The 22281-nt window shown below is 40.0% G+C and overlaps 3 protein-coding genes across 3 annotated transcripts; 1 reads left to right on the top strand and 2 right to left on the bottom strand.

Annotated features, from left to right (window-relative positions):
• Window positions 1–43: 43 nt before the first annotated feature.
• LOC145889673 (uncharacterized) lies at window positions 44–7174 on the bottom strand. Its single transcript, XM_082980673.1, has 15 exons — window positions 6981–7174; window positions 6633–6743; window positions 6175–6378; window positions 5453–5497; window positions 5326–5388; window positions 4774–4951; window positions 4239–4387; window positions 3619–3809; window positions 3009–3165; window positions 2341–2499; window positions 2033–2209; window positions 1514–1618; window positions 1170–1268; window positions 652–831; window positions 44–279 (listed from the first exon to the last, which is right to left on the bottom strand). Exons 1-15 carry the CDS (start codon window positions 7102–7104, stop codon window positions 44–46), a joined length of 2178 nt encoding a protein of 725 aa, XP_082836799.1. The 5' UTR covers window positions 7105–7174.
• Window positions 7175–10416: 3242 nt separating this feature from the next.
• On the top strand, window positions 10417–14328 carry LOC145889682 (uncharacterized). Its single transcript, XM_082980683.1, has 2 exons — window positions 10417–10507; window positions 10619–14328. The coding sequence occupies exons 1-2, from the start codon at window positions 10426–10428 to the stop codon at window positions 14326–14328; spliced, it is 3792 nt and encodes a 1263-aa protein (XP_082836809.1). The 5' UTR covers window positions 10417–10425.
• A 922-nt stretch (window positions 14329–15250) lies between these two features.
• On the bottom strand, window positions 15251–22242 carry LOC145889691 (uncharacterized). Its single transcript, XM_082980695.1, has 16 exons — window positions 22167–22242; window positions 22017–22108; window positions 21746–21926; window positions 21463–21507; window positions 21309–21383; window positions 21145–21204; window positions 20212–20407; window positions 19834–19988; window positions 19217–19407; window positions 18576–18732; window positions 18137–18292; window positions 17615–17785; window positions 16986–17087; window positions 16389–16487; window positions 15924–16103; window positions 15251–15480 (listed from the first exon to the last, which is right to left on the bottom strand). The coding sequence occupies exons 1-16, from the start codon at window positions 22240–22242 to the stop codon at window positions 15251–15253; spliced, it is 2166 nt and encodes a 721-aa protein (XP_082836821.1).
• Window positions 22243–22281: the final 39 nt, after the last annotated feature.

Here is a 22281-nt window from a genome sequence, read left to right on the forward strand (position 1 = left end):
GTGCACATACGCTGGACAAACGAAAACAAAATAGCGAACGCATTTAATTGACGACGGGAAATCCATCGCACACGGCAGCCTTATAAGTACAGTGACACTCGTTCTGTCCGTAACACATCTCGTTCCATTCCACGCTAGGGCAGAAGGCTAAGCACGGCGCAGTGCAGACGGGAGATGTATATCCTTCGCATTCGCACGAGGACGGGGTTGTGGAGTTTGTGTGCACACCGGCGAAGGAATAACACTTGTTTTCACCGCACTTTACTTGGCAAATCAGGTCTGTCGAAAAATGTGCGAGTTTTTTACGACTTTTTATTCCACTAAACATCAATTTTTGCGAGATACGGCATTGTTGGGCCGCAACAACTTTTGACATAGACTTTCTGAGCCTTTTTCAGTTATTCGTCACATTAGTTAATTTTTTGCAATTATTAAACCCTCAAAAGAGCAATTGCCAAAGTTGGTTTTATGAGCAAATGCAATGCGGTGTCATGAACTACTACAATCGGGTGAACTACGGCAAAAACTGTTTACGTTTACTTGACGTGTTTTAGCCTCCGTGTCATAACTTTGTTGGGATCCGAGGTCAAAAAAGTTTTGGGAAACACTGCTCTTATACAAAAACTAATTTAACTAGTCTGCTTCCTGTACCTTGTTTAAAATCGGGCACTTCGTCTTCCCACTGTTTGGTGTTTATGGCCACGTTTCCGCCTGGCTCGTAGTGACAAACTGACACGTAAACATAAAATCCATTCGCTATGGCTTCGTCCGACCTTGCGGCACCACAACCCATCTTCGTCGTCGACTTCCATAACAGCTGTGTGAAGTGACCTGTAGGGATATAGGCCTATATTTAGAAATATATCAATGGTAAAAGTTTAAAGTCATTAACGATCCCTTTGTTTTACGTTTTTTTTTGTCCATTATGTATTTTATTTTTTGCTACGTGACTCGATGCAAACTTTGTGTATGATATCACAAAAAATATTTTCCTTTAGTTTCGCGTCATTTTTGCGTTACGCCACATTAGGGGGTAACTTGGCCATTTTGCTTGGCCAATATGGCCATTTTTCTCGTACTTACGGCTCATCTGGTGACCCCGACATTATTCGTCACAGTATTTATATGTGTTTATTCGTAATTTGTACCTCCAACAAATAAAGACTCACCAACAACGTAGTTCCCCTGGTAACCTGACAGCTTTTTGCCTGGATTGTCCCAATCATAATACCTCACCTCAGCGTAGTAACCTTTCGCTGCCTTCTCGCCTAAAACACGTCATTATTCTCACGAAATCCCGTTAAGTTTATTAGAATTGCTGTGTTAAATTAACATGGATTCCATAAAAAGAACGTCCAATATAGCGGTTAATATTGCACAAAATATTTTTGAATGTGCTGGATAATATATACATATTTTGGACATAACATACGTAGACATGGTTATAAATTCGCTTGTTTAGATACTTTAGCTGTTTTCCTCGGTCGTAAGTTAAAAGTTCCGTATCTCCTACCAGTCATGTATTGCTTCGCCGGTTCTTTGGTTTCTCCATGCTTGGTGTACGTCATCATTTCGGATACCCCATATCTTCTGTAAACCTCTCCATCATCACTCCAACCTGGTTCGAATGAAAAACGCAATGTGTATCATACCGATTGTCCGACTATTTTCGAGACTTTGATGGTTCGAACCCCGGTCGATCACCATAGCGGAAAGTTGAAGTACGTGGTCAAATTAGAGACAGGGCGTGTAATAGCACTCATATGACTGAATTTAAACTAAATCAACATGAAATGATATCGAATTTCAACTTAAAAATTATTGGCAAGTTTATGGCAACGTGTTCTTCGCATGCAAATCCTGTAAATAACAATATACTGAGTTTCTTAAAATAAGAATTTATTTAATGTATTTTATGTTGACTCGCTGTTTTAGGCTTTTTCACAAATTACCAAGGACACCCTTTTTCCGTGTATATTTTTGTGTGATAAATATGTTTTTAGTGTGTTCGGTTTTAAAATACAGAACGTACCCTGCGATGAATGAACGATGTCTGTGATTTCGTTGATCCTGATATAGTCGGCGTACTTTTGTGCGGTTGCAGCGAGAGATCTGTCCCAGGCAAGAGCTGGAGACTCGTGACCCCGTCGGAAGTAGTTGTGCCAATACAACATCTGCTCCGACCACTCATCTGGAGGGACTGATTGATCTGGAGGACAGTGGTAATGTTTTTATCTTATTTCGAATAAAGATAATTTAGGGTGATAATGCTATTCAAGTTTAACTTTATATGTGCGGTCTGCGTGCATGCGTTAAAAATCCCAACACACAAGTACTTACCCACGCACGGTTGATCTTTACAATCGCCAGTTTCAAAGTTTTTACCGAAACACCTGTCCTTGACTGGACACAGTTTGTTGCGTTTCGATAATCCAGTCCCACATGAGGAGGAACACGAAGCCCACTGCCCCCAGCCCGACCAGTGGGTGTCCCAAATCTCTGCAAAGCGAATATGTTGAGGTGTCATGAGCCATAACAGCCGGGATTATTAGCATTGGTCAAGCTCCCGACCCATATACCACGAAGAAAACCTCATCGGGATTCGTGGCCAGGATATCCTGGGTTCAAATCCCGGCGTGGTTAAGAAAATGAGTCACAACAAAGGTAAAATTTATCAAGCGCCGGTGTAATCTTGTTGAAGAGGTGAAATTTGTTCGATATTTAAACGTGCTGCCTTTAGCACAAGCTTTAGGCATAAAGGTTAATAGACAGGCAGTTTTTCTTTTAATCACCATTCCGTAATATACTTTTAAATATAGATCGGTTCTTTCAATCGTCTAACTAATGCAGCCAGTAACAATTTATTCCTATTTTTTTTACCGGAAAAAGATATTGGGTTTAAAGTTTAATTTGACTGATTCCCGTGTCTAATGACATTTCCCATGTATTTCCCATGAATGATTTCTATTTTACCGCATTGTGGGTAACATTACACAGTGTAAACTCACTGCATCCGGATTCCTGGCACTCTCCACACTCCTCAGCTGGGTACGTTTTAATCGTTCCCACGCTGACGTATTTCCCCGGTGGTTGGCGACCCTCCACGTATGGAAACTGGCACTCGTTCGCTGCCTGTCGACCACTTCCAGAGCAGAATATCTGGCCCTGGGGGAAGGTTATAGCGTTGTATGTTTAAGTTACTCGAAAAGTATTCATCATAGCAACGAAGTGCTGAAAGTAAACCGATTCCGCCCAGTACGCTCTGTTCCGTTTCAGAAAAAGGCTGGTGTGAATTCAAAATAGTTGTGAGAAACTCATGTTTAGTAAAGTTATTCACTTATTTAAGAAATATCACCTGGCAAATGAAAATATAATGTTTTTTTCCCGTAAATTCAATCGTTCCGGTTAGAATTTTTTTATTACTTTCAACTCTGTAGCAATACGGATCACTCAGCACGCCGACACGCATATGATATCACGTAAACTAATGACAAAGTGATGGACGGAATTAGGTCGCGACCTATGTGGTTTAAGAAGCCCATTACTACCACTTTACCCACAGGCTGCAAGCCCATATGTATGCCACAAAGGTTTAGTAGGATTCTGTGAAAACATTACCAGTTTGTAGCCTCCGAAACAGGACCGGGGTTCGTGGCACTCCGTGTACCCGTCGGTGGCACATCGGCAATACATGCCAGATGGCAACTGCCACGTGTCGCCGGGAAAATACGTGTCCAGTGTATTAGGGAAGTCAGAGCGTATACGAAATGCGCGTTCAACTTGCTTGCAGTGTGTAATGTTGTGTGTTTCTGCAAAGCATGCAAAAATGGTTATTCCGTGACCAAAACATCAAACCTGCTACAAGTCTTCAGACCATTTATGTTGATTGAATTTTTTTATTGATTGCAGTCAAGACATGAAAGGGAACTTCAGGCTCTTGCAATGCTAATGCGGAAACGGTTCATTGCTACAGATGCAATTGTTTGTGTTTAAAAGAATATAATTGCACCTCAGGTTATACATTGGCACTGTTTAACCATTTTAGTGTGAAACAAAAAAAATCAGTATTTTTATTACACCGTTGCTCTAACTGTATGTTGTCTTCCTATAGTATTAGCGGATCATGCAGCTTAAACAATATTGGAAAAGTACCGGTGTTCGCATGTAGTGTGTTTATGTGATTGAGTAATCATGACCACATAGACCGCACAACGTCACTTACAAAATACATTCCATACCAGCTGTGCAACAGTAAAGGTCCTGTTTCCACTCCGGATGTTCAGCGGTTTCACCCCAAGATGGGAAAGTTGATCTTGCGTAAGCGTAAGTCCAGCATGTCATGAAGCTGCCGTCCGAACCGACTTGAACCCAATTGTTTTCGATATCACTGCAAACGACGTTTTGCTTTTTTAAGTTGCAAAGTTAAACATTAACAACCAGCAGATCATTCCATAAAGTAACAAACAACCCTAAGGGTTTTTACTGTTTGCGTTTGTGCGACCGTGTTGTTTTCTAAAAGTTACAAAATGAAACATGCATAACAAGTAGATCTGGATCTTTAATACAAATATTTAGCAACTAAGACTTGTTTAACCAATAATTCGAAATTTCTTTCACAAATTTGACGCTAATTTTGTAACTATATATTTCCTAATATTCATGTTGTAATTGCAACGATCAATCGACCAATATAACATGAACAATCCCATATGCTAATCAGCCGTGCGCCCCTGACCCTTATTTTAAAAAATTTGTCTTTTCAGTACAACTTACTTTACTGGAGCCCATTTTTGTCCGGTCAACACCCCCGTCAAAACTGGAACTTCGTCGACACAGATTTCATCCGATCGACAGAGTTGTCTGCCGTGGCCTTCACAGAACTGCTCGGCAGCATTCCATGTCCTGCTGTCCCCCGACCATGTGTAATGCACCGGATCCGAGACACGCGGAGCTGACATATAGGTTGTAAAAGGCCTTTTTTACTATAGTTTTTGTGCTAGTAAAGCCTCGACAAAACAAACAAACAAGTCGCGTCGCTATAGAGTTTTTTTCGTTAATTATCATGTACATCGTCGTTGTTAGTGTCACACGATTACACCTGTTTTTGTTGTTTATGGTATTAAACATGCGTCACTAAAAAATTGTTAAACTTATAATAATTATAATGGCCTGTTTGTAAAGATTTTATTGCACGCCTGGCAGTCCTAAAAGTAATAGCTGATACTAGACCCTCAAATATGTATACGTGGTATTTTTGCACTGCATATTAATTAAATAAGCAACCTTAAGTGAAAATACAAAAAAAAGTATTGGATGTCCACTTACGAAAAGTTGGGCGTACGGTTGTCGTCGTAGTTCGTGCCGTTGTCATTTCTGGCTGGTCGTCAGCTGTTTACGTGGAAATATTACACTCGCTTAATACTCTAATAAACCTATGAATGCAATGTGTTACCCGGTGTCTCGTTGGTCGTCTCATCTTCGATTGCGATGGTGGTCACTGTTGGACAAAACGATCGTATTTAATTTGTTGGGTTTTGAACTATTGCGTTCGACCTCGTTGCCGTCCGATTTAAAACACTTCACTGCACATTATATTGTGCATTAGCGGATAATAGCGAAAATAAAATAACATTTAATTCCTCAAGAAATATTTTTAAACTTAAGTAGGCTCAGTTTCTCTCATGCACACTTTCAAAACGCTGTGACTATTTGTGTGCTGATGTAAGTCTGTATGAATATACCATAGATGCATATCTCCCGGCAGCTTCTCGATAACCGCCTACGGTTCAAAGCTGTTCGGTTCTCGTCAGTTCACTGCACATGTTTACGCCGTAATTAGACTGCTATCACGACGGAAAAAATAAAATTATCAATATCATATAGATTGGTGCTCTATCCGTCTAACTCTAACCCATAGGTTTTGGAACCTGTTTATCACGTTTACTCCTATATTGTCAAATGTCAAAAGTGTGTTATTGCGTAAAAACGTTCCTTTTTTGAAAAAAATGTCCTGATAATTTTGATCCCCACGCCAAGTGAAATTGTCCAGCAAGATATAGATTTACCCCCTTGTTGGGAACGTGTGCTCCAACCATTGTTGTTGGCATACCTAAGAGAGCGCATACAGACTTTCTGAGAATTACTATATCTGTGCGGTATGTTCAAGTATTACACCTTCGACTCCAAGAACTGTTGCATTTCCGATAACAGCGTCAGGGTCACTCGCTATAGCCACCACCGCCTCCTGGATTTCATCCAAGTCGAATGTGTTGGATTCGACAGATATAACAGCGATCGTGCTTCCCATTCGAAATTCGCGCAACGTCACTGTGACGTCATCGTCTGTAGCAGACGAAAGGTGTGCTTCTACCAGTTGTGCTACCTGTCCAGTTGTAGAGTATCAACAAACGATTTGAAGAACGCTAAATACACCTTGGTATACTTTCAACACATATTTTCTACCTTTAAAAATCCATAGCGTTTTATCTCCTTCTATAACACAGCTGGGTGCTGATCAGATCAATTTTAGCGAAATTCAGTTTCAACATATGTGAAAGATTAAATAAGATTACAGTCCTGACTGTGGTTGTCATCCTCGCTGCTTCTAAACGACCTAACAATGCTAAGAAAACCTACGTCACGCTCGACAATAATTCGTTCTTGTCTGCACATTTCACTGCTAGGGTCGAGCAGGTCTTCGTGGAATGGCTTGTCGTATTGGACAAGAAATGCCCTTTCCTGCCCTGCATACATTTGTAATGAATTTCCTTCCTTGCAATACTGGACTAAATCGCTAAGAAACTTTGGATTATATCGAACAGTAGCCGTGTGTTAAATTAAATTGCTTAAACAATGCGTTTCGATTAGGAGCCAGCTAGTTTATTCAACAGAAAATTCGATGTCGCCTACCACGGCATCGTCAGTTTCTTGTTCAAATAGAACCAGTAGCCGTGTATTCACTAACATAGACAACATTTTACCTGCAGCAGTGCCATCTCCACTGTTTGCTGTAATTCCAACGAAACTGATCACAAGGCACAGCGCAATAATAATGAGAATGGCGCTTGCCACCATGACGAACAACAACGATGTTGGTATTTTCATGAGCGCTTGTCGAATGTGAAAGGCAGTGCCGGGAATGCGGTGCCCCACATCGTCAATCCGTTTCGTCGGAGCGTCTGATACTCCCATCTTGACTGTTAATTCCTGACAAACAATTTTTAAAAAACAAATACATTTCAGTAGGCATTTTAGCTTAGATTATGACGTCAGGTGCTTTATGTCGTCACAAGGGAAATGTAACCCATCTAGTCTTCAAGAAGCACTGCTTTTTAAACAACAGAACCCTTTACTCATGTAATTAACAAGTAAAACAGGTAGATTTTATTGTATTCAAACACATTTTATTCAGAAGATGCCTATTTGAGGCTTTTAAGCACAACTGTTTCTTTGCGGAAGCATTTGTGCTTTTCTTTTTACTTGCCTTGTATAAACCTTGTGTGCTGTTGACAGAAAATACCGTCTGAAAAGCCAAGCGTCTAATAAAAGGCAACGTCAACAACTTAAATTGGTTCCTTGTGGTGGTCGCATGTGACTCAATATCACAACATGTGCGTATAGCACACGCAACCGCATCTTATTTACGCCCAGTTCTACTGCTACCAACACAATATTTTCACACATTCGTATTCTTAGGTTCACAACTGTTTTTCACATATTGCCATCAAAACAGCACTCCTGGACTGGAAATATAAGAAGACTATAACGGCTGGTTATGTGTAATTATACTAAAAACAACACTTATAAACTATCGCCATGTCACCGTTATTATCTTTGCGTTTGCCGTTGATACTGTAAGGTTTGAACCTCACCAGCAAACCGTTGTATCCGAATAAACAGTTTATTATCAGGCTGTGGGAATAAACCCAAGACGGCGAAAGCTTGTAGAGTCTCAGTAATAATAGCAGTGTAAAATTAATACGATAGAATAAGTAGAATCGAATGGAATCAAATAGAATGAATTTACCGGTCTAAACTGGGCTCTTTAACGCTCTCCATTATGAGAGCTGATTGGTCAATAATGTCACGTGATATCTTCAGGCGCTTGAAGTAATATAATACAAGAACATAGGTGTGATATGACATAAGCATAGGAGAACATATTATGTGGTAAACAGGATGTTGAATGAATCACTTTACTCGAGAATATTCGATGGCTAAATCATTTGGGTCGTATTATGGGATTATGCAGTACATGTGCAAAGCTGCGCGCAAAACATTACGCAATACAAGTACTGGTTTCTGTGACGTATGTTACAATACCTATCCACAATATTGCCTCGAAACACTCATTGCCCTTAGAAATATAACCCCGAAAACAATGGAAAGCAATTTGAGCTGGAATCCTGTTTTTCTATTGAATAGTCCGTTTATTAAATTGAAACGCAACCAAAAAATAAAGTGTTAAACAACAGGCATCCCATTGACACACTAACTAACTAACTAACTAACAGCTTTGGAAATCATTCCATACCGCGCAGGTGCAGAAGGCCATGCAGGGTGACGAAAATGTGTGTGCTGATGTCGTGTTGAGATATTTGCAAGAGGTCTTGTTTAAACCACCACTTGTTTAAACTTCCGCAATATTAAAATCATTCTCATTTAAATTAACTTGGTATATGAATCAGAAAAAGCGTTTCTTAAAACCAATCCTCAGGGTTTAAAAAATAAGTTGATATGAAAATGTGGTTTTCCATGCAAGATCACAATTTCATTGTTTCCCAAACTTGGCTTTTTTTTGCACTCTTGATGAGGAATAGGAAGTTTCGGTGTTTAACTTCCAGATAAGCATCCTGTGTTTTACTGTTCTCATCCATCCTGTGTTTCATTGTAAAAAGTTGATATGGTTCGGTCCATTATGTTATTAGGGCTGCCCACACAGCCTTACAAGAACTGTGGCCTAATTTGTTGTGAAATTGAGCCTCTAATAAACACGTGTTTCGTCTGTAAACTATTTAGGCATGATAAAGTTTCTGTAAAAATAACACTTTGTGTAGTTTGGAGAGATGACGGTGTCAAACAGACGCATCGTATGCAAATGTAAAATATTAGAAAGGGACTTTAAAAAACTGATTGAAACACACAATAAAAATTCCTACACGTGTTCGGTGGGTTAGGCATTGACAGCTGTGCGCCTCGTGCGCCTCGTGCAAGGTTTTTGCGACGTTGCTACAATTTGAATTAAACCTTGAAGTGCGTTTCGGTTTCCCTTCGGGCAAACTTCGGCAGGATTGAAAAGCACACAATGATCTCCAAAACCCATTCAAGGGATTAAGTGAAGAGTTTGGAGCGGAAGTTTCCATCCTGTGAACAATGTCGGCTGAATTGCGATGGAAACGTCGATCAAAATTAGCGTTTCGGAGTGTATTCAAAACCACAACAAAGCAGAAATTTCCCCACGCGCTGCCGACAAACCGTGGCGAGTATATCTAAAAACATCGAAACGTGGATTGCAAGTTAGCGCTTTGCAGGAGAGAATATGCTTTGCCAAGTTACTGAAGTAACTGTGAAACCTCCAAGTTTACGAGGCAAATCCATACAACGAACAGGCCAGGCTGTGGTTGCAGTAAGCACTTATCTGCTGTCAGTTGTAGATTGAAGTTGGGAGAACTATCTGCATGAATTTGGTCCTTGGTGCAGAAGAAAATGCTTGCTAAAATTTGTACCTTTATTTCCTTGCAATTGCGTCGGGAATGATAAAAAAAACGGTTGAGATTTGTTTACAATTCATATTCCTGCTATTTCGTCCGGACAATAAGCAGTTGTAAGAAGCCCATGGGCACCCGCAAAAAAACAAATAAAAGTTGTTGGAGGCACAAAATCAAATGCTATGTTATATTGTAAAATACGCTTATTCTGTCTTAAGGGGGTTGTGCCGAATGCCCCATCATGCTTCCACCTCCGGACGCCCATGCCGGAACCATATGACGTCTTCAAAATGAATTCCTGTCAGACGAGCGTCAAACAAGTCCAGAAATGTGACTTACGCGTAGGACAAAAAATGGTTAACTCACGAATTTGAAATGAGGCTGGCCCCAAACCAATACCGGACCTGACATAATTTTTAATTAATTAACAATCGCAGACGGTTTCAATAACCTCGTACCGTTACGTTTTATCATGATCATACATAACTCCACGATGTTCGTCTGTGTTGATTGGTGCCTAGTTTGGTACCCAACTTATTGACGATTGACCGAAAGGTACCACAAAGTGAAAATCTGTGTGCCTGCTAGTCTACCAGCTAGCATGTGCCACGGTCACCAGCTGCACTGTTGAGACCTTACAGGTCGAAAAAGTGTGTACACCTGTCTACAACAAACTAACTGCTAAATTTTTTAGAAATCGTAGATAATGTGGAAGCTAATGCTACTGTTTGTGTGGGTCGCTAGGGCGAAAGGTGAGTGTCCAGATGAAGACACAAGTCTGGCTCCTCTTCCAACTAGCAGTAAGTTTACTTAACTCCCGTTTTAACTTTTTCGCATTTGTAATATTTCATATTTATATTGCACTTTACTTTGTCTGACTTCCAGTTCAACCATGTTTACCTATTTAAAAGGAGAGAAAAATCTACCGGTTTGCGCATTTCCATACCGGGATCAACCCAACTGTACTTGTCCCTCGTCCATGTTCGAATGTGCTTGCCAAAAGATCGGCAGATGTGGGTGGATTCTACCGGGATGTATCGAGTGGTCGAAAGTTGTAGACGGATTGCGCAACTGTGTGGATTGGAGTGATGAGTTAGGCGATACTTGTAGTAACCTTAGATTCCAGTGCGATTGTTTTAACACAACTTGCCCTGGAAATGAAGGATGTATACGTAAATCGAAGCAGTGTGATCAAACAATCGATTGTCGCGATGGTAGTGATGAGGTTAACTGCACTTGCTCAGAGGATGAATTTGAGTGTGCGTGCCACAAAGCTAAAAATTGTGAGGGATTTGGTAAGGTTTGTGTTAGTAAAGATTTCCAATGCGATGGATATAATAGCTGCGGAGATTGGAGTGATGAAGAAAACTGCACATGTTATGCTTATCAATTTGAGTGTGCATGTTACAAAACTAAAAACTGCACCAAAAGGTTAAGGGGTTGCATCAGAACACAACAAGAGTGCAATGGAATTATAAACTGCCCAGACGGCAGCGATGAGGTCAACTGCACGTCATGTCCAGAGGATAGATTTGAGTGTTCATGTTACAAAACAAAAAACTGCTCTTCATTGATGAGTGGTTGCATTTACAAAAACAGTCAATGCGATGGAAGGAATAACTGCGGAGATTGGAGTGATGAGATTAACTGCACATGTCCAACGGATAAGTTTGAGTGTTCATGTTACAAAACTAAAAACTGTACTTCAACGTGGGATGGCTGGATTAGCAAATATTATCAATGTGATGGAAAAAATCACTGCGGAGATTGGAGTGATGAAGTGAACTGTACATGTCCAGCGAATGAATTTGAATGTGCATGCCACAAAACGAAAACTTGCACGTCAAGTAACGGGTGCTTCAGTAAATCTTCGCAATGCGATACATTTAATGACTGTGGGGATTGGACTGATGAGATGAACTGTACGTGTCCGGCGCATAAGTTTGAATGTGCTTGTGTTGGATTAGAACAGTGCATTGGAAAAGATTTAAATTGTATTGATCGATCCTTGTTGTGTGACGGAAAACCTGACTGTATTGATGGAAGTGATGAGAAACATTACACTTGTAACTGTTCTGGTACTTACCCCAGATGTCCATGTATTCCAAATAACACGCAATGCTCACCAGACGGCAGATGTATTCCATTTAGCTGGATAAATGATTCATTCGTAGATTGTGCTGATGAAACTGACGAAGTTTGTTCAGTTTTTGAAATCACGTGTCAGTTTTGTCGTGCGATCGCTGTAATTTGTCCAAAATATGCCAAGAATCTCATACATACTACTGACTCATATGCGTGCAATAATGTTGTCAGTAAAACGTGTACAATCGATGACAATAATTGCGGAGTTGATAAAGTGGTTTGCGCAAAATCGTCATGTAAAAAATCCTGCGAAAAATTATTTTTTTGCGAAAGTCAACAACTTATTGCAAGAGAATATTTTTGTGACGGAAAGGCATTGTATGGCTGCGAGGACAAAAGTGACGAAGTTCAACATGGGTTTGGGTTTAAATGTTCTGGATCAGCAAGAAAAGGTGTTTGTGTTTTGCCGCAAGCCAACGTGTACGATTCAGTGGCTCAATGTTCCGACAATTCTGATATTTGTTTCCGTAATGGACAGTTTAAATGTTTCCAGTGTTTGGACAGAAAACTCATAGTTTCAAGCAAGCAAGTTTGCGACGGTGTAGTCGATTGCTTTGATATGTCAGATGAATGCTTGTGTGAAAATCAGACATTGTGTCATGTTATACAAGGAGATTGTCCCCAGAACCAAATGCATTGTAAGAACAATTATACATGTGTGGATTTGGACGAGGTGCTGTGTAACACAAGTGTACAATGTGTTGACCAAACTAACACAAAATACTGTTTAACTGCTTCAGCATCAGTGCAAAGTGAGTGTGTAGCAGATGATAACATTTTTACACAAAGATATGTCGGCAATGAATCCTTGTGTTTGGCAGCTATGAAGTGGTGGTTTAAAGGACAAGAATTTGGAAGAAGCGGAGCAAAACAAATTTATCATCTGTGGTGCGATGGATCTATTTATGACATTATGTCAGTTACAGGGGAGCGTTGGTGTCCGAACAGATTTCAGTGTTTCAGCAAAGGAAAAATAAACATAGATAAACAAAGAGTCTGCGATGGGATAATTGACTGTGACGACAAATCAGACGAATTACTAACACTTTGTAACAAAACTCGCTTCTACTGCAGAAGCAAAGGAAAGATTTCCATTAATAGGAAACATATTTGCGACGGAGTAATCGACTGCGATGACGCATCTGATGAAAGCATGTGTCGTTGTGAGAATACTAGGTTTTATTGCACCAATCAACAACCTTTGTCAGTTGAATTGAGACTTGTACAGAACGGAATTCATGACTGCTCCGACGGAAGTGACGAATGTGTTAATTTCGCTGGAAATGCATTTGCAGACGTCAATGAAATGATCGCAAACCCAGTTTATCGAGGTATCTTCTGGGTGACAGGCATTTTAGCACTGGGAGGGAATATTTTTGTATTTGTTACAACCACACGTGACTTGATTAAAGTTAACAAAGACAAGAATTTGTTTATCAATACAAGCATTTTTATTCTTAACCTCTGCGTAGCTGACCTTCTCATGGGAATTTATCTTCTGGCAATCATAACACAAGCGACTAGGTTTTCTGGATCTTATTGTTTGTTCGATAAAAAATGGAGATTAAGTAGCCTGTGCAAAGGACTTGGAGCACTTGCAATTGTGTCATCCGAGGCATCAGCATTTACTATGACAGCTATGACCACATTCCGCCTAATATCGGTCTTTAAACCTTTTCTAATGCGAAATGTCGGTGTTGGTAAAATTGTGATTGCTGAACTATCTTGTTGGATATTCGCTTTTATGGTGGCGACCGTTCCTTTGTTCAACGCAACTTCTGAGTACTTTATTACTGGTGTTTGGTTTCCAAACAACTTTTATGCAACAGATTTTGTGCCAAAGGAAAAGATGTCGTTACTTGCACAAAGAATTTCCGCCTCGGAGCCAAAATCTTGGTACGATGTTAAGCGTGTAATTAAAAACGCCTTTCCGCGTAACTCCATTAAAGGGGAGTTTGGATATTATGGTGAAACCAGCGTCTGTCTGCCACGTTTATTTGCAACAACCAATGAGTTTTCTTGGGAATATTCAACTTTCCTCATTACATTCAACTTCCTTATGTTCATTTACATGGTGGTTGCATATTTTCTTATTTACAAGCAGAGCAACCGCATGAAAGGATCCAGAAGCACTGATGTCAGCTCCAAGATGCAGAAGAGAATCACCAGGTTGATTTTGACCGACTTTTGTTGTTGGATTCCTATTTGTATGATGGGATTTTTGAGTGTAGGAGGAGTAAAGATGCCTGGGGACGCTTATGTGTTGAGTGCTTCTTTGTTGCTTCCAATCAACAGCGCCCTCAACCCCCTGCTCTACTCCAAAGCATTGGGAAAGCAATTGTCTCAAATAAAGGAATGGGTCGCTTCAAAAATAACATCGCTACGTACATCAAGGGGTCGTCCGTCTCATTTAAACGTTCGTTTTAATCCACGTGCTGAACAGGAAGGTGGTGAAGTGATTAATATTGCTACATGAGATGCTGTGGATTCCTGCGACCCCAACTTTATCGTTTCGGTATGGTCAGAAACCAAACCTCTGCATGTGTTCGAACCACATTTCGTTGTGGAAAAAGGTTTAAATGTGCTCTATTGGCAGACCTTAAACAACAGGAAGTGGTGATTTTCTTTGTGTTTTCACACTATTTTGAAACATGTACTCATATCGTGTTTTCGCCGTGCATTGATTTTCGTATAAATGGATTTATTTTTTTGCAAAGATTAAAGTTAAGGCACAACTGTAAGTTGTAATAAAGTCCATAACAAAAGTTTGCACACGTTAAACACGCCATGTGTTGTCACCAATGTTATCATGGTAATATTTTTTTATTTGTGCCTTGCATAGTAAGAAGGTAATATTTTCTCATTGAACCGAATCCCCAAAGAGTGTCACATATCAAATGTTGTAAATTCACCCGTAAAGAGTAGTCTAGCCCTGTGTAAAACGCTTCTGCTATATAGGATTCAGTTCTTATCAATACGCCACCCAGAATCTTGATCTCTACGTTAACCGACTATTTGCAATAAATTCTGACCTGTAGGATATTTGGTTACTTGCTATACTTTGTCTCTTGTTTTCGGTTGTTTCGCTCCTGTATTTACTGTAGCCACAAAACTGTTTACCAAGTTTCTATTGTTAAACTGCCGGTGTAAGTACATGTGTAAACTTTGCAGAGTTACCAATATGTTGCATTTATCTTTTGTAACATTTATACGATCAGTGCCTCGAAACACGGCAGTCTGGAGGCAAACAATCTTGCTATGGCCATGTCCGTTTACTGTCTGCATAAATTGCTTGCTTATGTTATAGTCATTCGCGAACCAAATTGATTGATTTAATTAATTTGAACCCTTCCAAACATTCCTCTCCTTAAAACAGCAAAAAAGAGAAAAAAACTGTATTAAACAACAGGCAACCCATCACATACTGCAGCCTTGGCAGTACAGTGGCACTCATGCTCTCCGTAGCACATCTCGTTCCATTCTGCGCCGGGGCAGAAGGCCAAGCAGGGTGACGAACATGTGGGTGATGTCGGGTTTAGGCATTTGCAAGACGAGGACGAGTCAGAATTATGAAGACCGGCGAATGAGTAGCACTTGTTTGAACCGCACTCCGCCTCACAAATCAAGTCTGCAATATTAAAAGCATTCTCATTTACCGAAGAATTTTTTTTAACAAAACAACTTCACAATCAAACAACCCTGTTTTTATAACGCCTCCTCACGGATAAGAAATTTAGTGGATGTAGGTGTACGTGTTTCTATACGAGGTCATTTTAAAATATTGTTAAAAATTACAAACAACGACCCATAATATTCATATCATGTCCACGCACCGTTTACAAAGTGTTGAAAATCGTGCGTTTTAATGGAAGCATATTCTATCGCGGACAGTTCACAACATCCAAATTCATAATTCAAGCTTTAGGAAAGTTGTCTTATACAGGCTATCTTCAGCCACGTCGTAATTGGCACTCTTATAAATCCCCCCCAAAATAAAGCTGTTTGACCGATGTTTTAATTGCAAAATCCATCCGTTCCCGGCGACTGTAAATATGGTTTGTTTTGTTTTACCTTTGTTAAAATACGGAACCTCTTTCTTCCATTCGTCAGCAGTGAGAGCATCGTTACCTCCTGGTTGGTATTGGCAAACTGATATGTAAACGTACATTCCATCGCTTACAGGATCGTCGGAACCCATTAAACCGCATCCCATTTTGTCGGTCGACTTCCAAATCAACTGCGCAAAATGGCCTGAAAGTGTAAAAACAAATAATCCCCTTTGATGCGAACTATAAGAAAATCTGTATCTGGACTTTAGCTGCAATATTTCACATAAAATTAGTCTCGTTACTTTTATATTTTCATTTTTTAAAAGTTTTTGGTTGAAGTGGATTTGCATTAATAAGCAATCACAAATAATCACAAAATGTCTCAAGTCAAAAAAGATCAAAAGAATGAACAAGTTTTTTGCATCTAAATTTTTCACGTTTCGCTTAGACTTCCATACGTCACACGATTGTAGATATACCATCTTACCAACTACGTAATTCCCATCATAATAAGAAAGCCTATGTCCTGGATTTTCCCAATCATAATAACGGACTTCCGAATAAAAGCTTCTCGTGAAATCTTTGCCTGTCCAAGATGTTTGTTGTGAATCGATATTTTTCCACACATTTACAAACAGTGAGTCAAAAATGATCTGTGAGATGCAGACAGTTGTGCTAACAGTTTCAATTTACCCGGTCTCATTAGTGCAGCTCAGTCATTAGTGACCGAGTATAATCCCGGTCCGGATAGTTAACCGACAAGGGCGCCGTTATAGTCACCGGTTGCAATAATGAGACCTGGAAGGTGAAAATAGTAAGCACTATTGCCTATAACTCACGAATTTAACATTACTCTGAGGAGGCTTTCAGACATCAGCACATCCATCAAAACAGCGTTTAAATTTGGTTTATAACCTATTTGGTTTTCATAGTGAGGTGCAGACAGGACCTAATAGGTTTCATCAGTGCATTATTATTGACTCCATTACTTGTGTTAAGTTTTCAGTTGGGGACAAAGTTTGTAGCCAATTTATCGGCAAATTCCAATTTTCTCTGCCTCCTGCTAGTTACCACTATACTCTACCTTTCATATATTCCTGCACAGGCACTTTATCCGTCTTAACTTTGTAGGCGATCATTTCTGCGACGCCGACAAGTCGAAACATCTTTCCATCCGATGTTAAACCTGAAGAAAATCAAAACTTTGATGCAGATTTTGACACGAGATTCTGACTCTTCAGCTGGATTTTCATCCTCGCCAAACCACCATACTACTTCATATATAAAGTTATTAGTGCTTCCCACCATGGAACAACCATAAATTAATATTCAATAACTAAGTTTCGTAATTTGCTTTTCATATTTTTTTTTGTTAAATAACCTGCTGTGCTTATTTTATGGGCTCCACACAAACTTAAAATTTCGCATTTGGATTGGGCACAGAAAGGTTTTAGAACCAGTGCTTGAGACAAACCACGAACGTTAAATTTATACCAAAAATCCTTTTCAAATTTTGACGCAATTTTTAATTTACTCCTCTAGCCGCGCTGCTGTGTGAGCTATTGCAGTGTTGTGGTCAACTGAGTGAGTGGGCGTGGCAGAACTGCAGGGCGTGTTGTGTGGAAGGCTTACTTTTCAACGCATTTGTGGTTTTTAATAATACATACACGTTACTGGTTGAACCAGGTCCAACGAGCCTTAAAAAATACATACCTTGTGGCGAATGTACTACGGAGGTCGCTCGAATGGCCTTGAGGTGATCAGCGTAGCTCTGAGCCGAGGAAGCAAGCGCCTGATCCCACACCAGTGGAGGGGAGTTGTGGCCTCTTCTGAATCGATTGTGCCATTCGAGAATGTCGCGCGACCACGCGTCTGGAGGAAGGTCTTCAATAAAACGGGGAATTGTTATTCAGCAAATAAGCAACGGCTATGTATGTTGATTGTATTGCAAAGCGGCACAAACGTTTGCATATAACCTAAAAGAATTTGCAAGTGCCAAAATAATTAAAAGCATTCTACTTTTGTGGAATTTATTTCACAAATTCTTTATTTATATCACCGTTCTTTAAAAGTCGCAAATCTAAGATGTAAACTTTTGTTATGGCTTTGTTTGCCCCTACAACTAAAGTTAAACAACAATCCCCGCATATGCAAGTGATCTGCATGGTTTTTAGAAGAAAGATGGAAATTTCCGAACGCAAGCTTGCCCATCATTGCACACGTTGCACGCCTAACCTGTGCACGGTTTAATGATACAATTTGCCTCCTCCACATGTTTGCCGAAACAGTCGCCGATCCGACAAAGTCTGAACCTTCGCTTCATTCCTTCCCCACACCCGGCCGTACATTCCGACCAATCTTCCCATTCTGACCAATGTCCGCTCCATTTTTCTTAAATATGGATTTATTTTACGATCACGAAGTCAATTTTTTACCACAGGTCAAGTTTAGTTTTTTGAAAATACAGGAAAGAAAACTTTGTGTTGCGTAATCCGATTGACAATTTCGTCTGTATTTTGTTTGTAGGGATTCAAAAACTTGAAAAATTACAGTCGTATTTATTGTAAAGTGCTTACAATGTTTAAGCAGACACAGCCTTTAAAATGTGCAACATTATCGACCATGCACGGTACAAATAATATCATCACGTTTATTGCGTGTAACCATAACTTACTACAAGCCGAAACCTGACACACAGAACATTCAGGCGCGAAATGCGTTTTCATGTTTTCCGTAGCAACGTAAGCTCCACGCTCGGTTCTGTCTGAAATTATTGGGAAACTGCATTCCTGAGCAAAGGGTTGCAAGTTGCCGGAACAAAATATCTCGTTCTACACAAAGAAAAAATGCAATGAGAGGGCTTCGTAATGTTACATTCCGTCGAGGTCAGTGCATAGGATTTCTATGAGCTATGAGCTATAGTCTATTTTTGCTGCCAGACATAGTACTTAAGTCGAAACAGTGGCCATCTGTCTGCAGCTTATACACAATTCATATTATTGGCTCCACATTGCTTATCATAGTACTAATAAGAAAAATTCTATAAGTTGATCATAAAAATATTTAATCAGCTGATAAAATTCCTGTTGCTGGCAGGCATATTGCGATTTCGAATGTATCTTCTGTTAATACAGCACGTTTATTTTATGTCAGAAGAGCAGTACATTTTAAATAAAGTACTATATTTTTACGTTCATTTTTAACAGGCTTAAAGTTCGTATGGACGTGTTTTTTAACAAGTTTGTTCAAACAAGGTTTAAACATAAACCTTATGTAACTGTCCTCTTACCACGCGGCATACAAATATTTTCCTACCAGCTGGTGACCTCCGAGGCACATGCCTGGGTTATAGCACTCCGTGAAGCCGTCGTCAGCGCAGTGACATTTCATGCCAGAGGGTAATTGCCAGCTCTGGCCGGGAAAGTGTATTTCCGACTTGTACTGATGGTCCAACCGATGAAGAAATACCTCCTTTATCTGCTTGCAGTGCGTCGTTTGAACGCTCACTGCAGAGAAATGCACAAAATAGCGAAACGAACACCTGACTTATTTCATGAAAATTGCATTGTTTCGCAGTCACGGCTCTTGGAAAACGATGTGCTGGTACGAGGGAATGGTCAGCACATGTGAAATGCATGACTTTTTTTAAATCACATGGAATTATAGGTGTAACCCAGGCACTACAGAAGAAATCTCTTTGGGTACAAACCAAACAATTGTGTGCCCACTTTTGCTATTTATGGATCCCCTAAGACTGGTGTGGGCCCTGATGCGCACCAACTATACAACCCTCTCATGGGACCCAATGTATATGGGCTAATGCAAACTATTTGTACCATTTTTTAAAATATTTTTTTTTAGGGGAAACCAATTCTTCTACAGGCGTTCATTGCTTGACAAGCACTTCGTTAACAGACGGTAGCTGAACTCACACGGCGAAGGATGGCAACAGTAAATATCTTGTTTCCACTCCGGATGTTCGGTGGTTTCCCCCCAGGCAGGGAAAGCCCCTCGCACGAACGTGTATTCCCAGCAAGCCATGAATCTTGCGTCCTGTCCTACTTGGATCCAACTGTTTTCGATGTCGCTGTGGGATTTTATCACACATTTATTGTGAGTAGTCTGTACTTATAGCATCACACATTATACACTGTAGTCTGTACTTATAGCAGATGTTGCACATGTCAGTAAACAGTTATCCCATGACATTTTCACAATTATTAAACAATATTAGAAACAAAGAAAATGGGGTTGTTGCATTACTGTTTTTACTGTAGAAGGTGGCAAGAAAAGTCTTCACAAAAACTCACTTGGTCGGTGCCCATCTGGTACCGGGGAATCTCCCCATTACGACCGGTTGACCACTCCCGCAAATTTCAGTTGCACTGCAAAGGCGCCGTCCATCCGAACTGCAATATTGGTCGGCAGCCTTCCACGTTGGGATGTCGGAGAGCCGATGGTGGTACGATTGAAACGGGTAGGTCTCAGCCGGCTGATAATCTCGTTCTTAAACACAACACTTTCATGAGACCAAACAGTGGTTTACTAACAGATTGAAACACAATACTGAATTTTAACTAATCAAAGAACAATGTGTATTCTTTCCGGCAGATTACAATAATTTGTTGTAATTGTTATATCTTCTGCAATGTTTGGTGCCTCTGCCTCGAACACGTGAGTTGACAAGCGGTGTCAACGTTCCCTTTTTTTCTTTTTCTTTTGTGCCCCTGCGTGTTTCAGTGTGATGCAATTGGTGCGTTATACCTGATGAAGTCTCGCCGCATGGCAGACGAAACGTCGTAAAATACAGTACGTTTATGCCAGAAGAGCAGTACATTTTTAATTGCAATATGCCTGGCAGCAACAGGAATTTCATATTTAACTAATCTCCTTAGTCTAGGCAAAAATAGTCTAGGCAAGTCTTTTCTGCACTGTATTAATAAAACGCTTTCGTCCTAATTCCTGTTGCAATTTAAAATGTACTTCTCTTATGCTGACTTTTGGAAAAAAAGTTATGGTGCTGGTAGCTAACTTGCTAAAATAGTCTAGGCAAGTCTTTTCTGCACTGTATTAATAAAACGCTTTCGTCCTAATATTTGAGACAATGTCAAGTATATTTAGATACGAAAAAGCGACGTGTTTGAAACAAGTCTTTTGAAATTTCTTTTTTATAAAAACGTAAGTTGATGTTCATTGAATTATTTTATAAGCTACAGAAAGCCTTGTTGGCAAGTTTCTCTTACCTGTCGTGGTTGTGTGTGGACTTTCTGTGGTTGTACTTGTTGTGCTTGTTAAGGTAGATTCTGGACAACAATACAGTCCAGGTAAACATAACTTGTTGATATCAACAATGTATTTCTTTCATTATAACATATGTTCTTTTCGAAAAACATGTATAACTAACCACCTGATGGCGATAAAGGAAACAACATTCCCAAATTGATTCCACCGAAAATATTCCTCTGCTCATAGGCCTCCGTTGCTTGTAGAAAAAAGTGATTTAAAAAGGATCTGAGAGTTAATATGTCGAATAAAATTGTTATCAGGATAGTTTTTCTTACTTGTTGTGGTCGGACGGCGTGTCGTAGTAGTGGTAGTTGTAGCAACTGAAATAAATGTTTGTTTTTTTCTCACGAAAACATAAATATAAACCAACGCCTACAAGTTTGTGGTTGGAACATTGTGGAACTTGTATTTTATTGCGCACAAGCCACAATGAAATCGGGTTATTGGACACATCAGTATATTAAGGTATTTCAGAAGGGTGCACATGCACTACATCAGGACACCGAATTTTCAACGTAGCTTTTACGAAAGAACTGCCAAAGTATCATACGTACCTACCCACATGATTCACAACCTCCACGGGATCATATACAACTATCGGTGGCAACAATACATCTCCGATTCCTGGGTTCGCCTCTGCGCTTGTTACAATGGCCGCCTGCTGTTGTTCGTGTTGTTCTTGTTGCTGTTCAATTTCATTTGAAATCGCGTTGAACGCATCTGACATAACGTTGGAAAGCTGCAAGTGTGAATACAATTTGTCCAGCAAATCTGTGTGTTTTCAACGTAATAAACGTCTTAAATTGCCAATCGATTTATGAATTGTTACTTCACTCATCATAGATCCAAAATCGGGCGTATCGCCCAGAGGTGCAGCCGGTTCTTCTTCCGGTTGGGGACCGAAAAATCTGCCTCGCAGTCCTGCAATAATTTGTGAAGCGTTTTAGTTATGTTGGTTTGCCAAGTTATTTTGCTATACCTGGAACTATTCTTGCAAAAGATGTCGAGTTGTTAGCCGACGTAGTAACGTTGAGCGAGTCTGTGTTGGATTGCATTTAGTTAATATTTTGTTCTATTAAATTTTATGACTGTAA

Source organism: Ascidia mentula, chromosome 1, assembly GCF_947561715.1.
Source record: "Ascidia mentula chromosome 1, kaAscMent1.1, whole genome shotgun sequence".
NCBI lineage: Eukaryota > Metazoa > Chordata > Ascidiacea > Phlebobranchia > Ascidiidae > Ascidia > Ascidia mentula.

Bases quoted from the DNA above. Each gene is read 5' to 3' on its own strand.
- LOC145889673 (XM_082980673.1), bottom strand. From the start codon at position 7,104: ATGAAAATACCAACATCGTTGTTGTTCGTCATGGTGGCAAGCGCCATT. The intron at 2,500-3,008 runs GTGAGTTTACAC...TTCGCTTTGCAG, and splicing joins GTGCCAGGAATCCGGATGCA to AGATTTGGGACACCCACTGG. The intron at 2,210-2,340 runs GTAAGTACTTGT...ACTGTCCTCCAG, and splicing joins TAAAGATCAACCGTGCGTGG to ATCAATCAGTCCCTCCAGAT.
- LOC145889682 (XM_082980683.1), top strand. From the start codon at position 10,426: ATGCTACTGTTTGTGTGGGTCGCTAGGGCGAAAGGTGAGTGTCCAGAT. The intron at 10,508-10,618 runs GTAAGTTTACTT...CCTATTTAAAAG, and splicing joins GGCTCCTCTTCCAACTAGCA to GAGAGAAAAATCTACCGGTT.
- LOC145889691 (XM_082980695.1), bottom strand. From the start codon at position 22,242: ATGCAATCCAACACAGACTCGCTCAACGTTACTACGTCGGCTAACAAC. The intron at 21,384-21,462 runs GTAAGAAAAACT...TTTTTCTACAAG, and splicing joins ACGCCGTCCGACCACAACAA to CAACGGAGGCCTATGAGCAG. The intron at 19,989-20,211 runs GTGAGTTTTTGT...AAAATCCCACAG, and splicing joins ACCAGATGGGCACCGACCAA to CGACATCGAAAACAGTTGGA.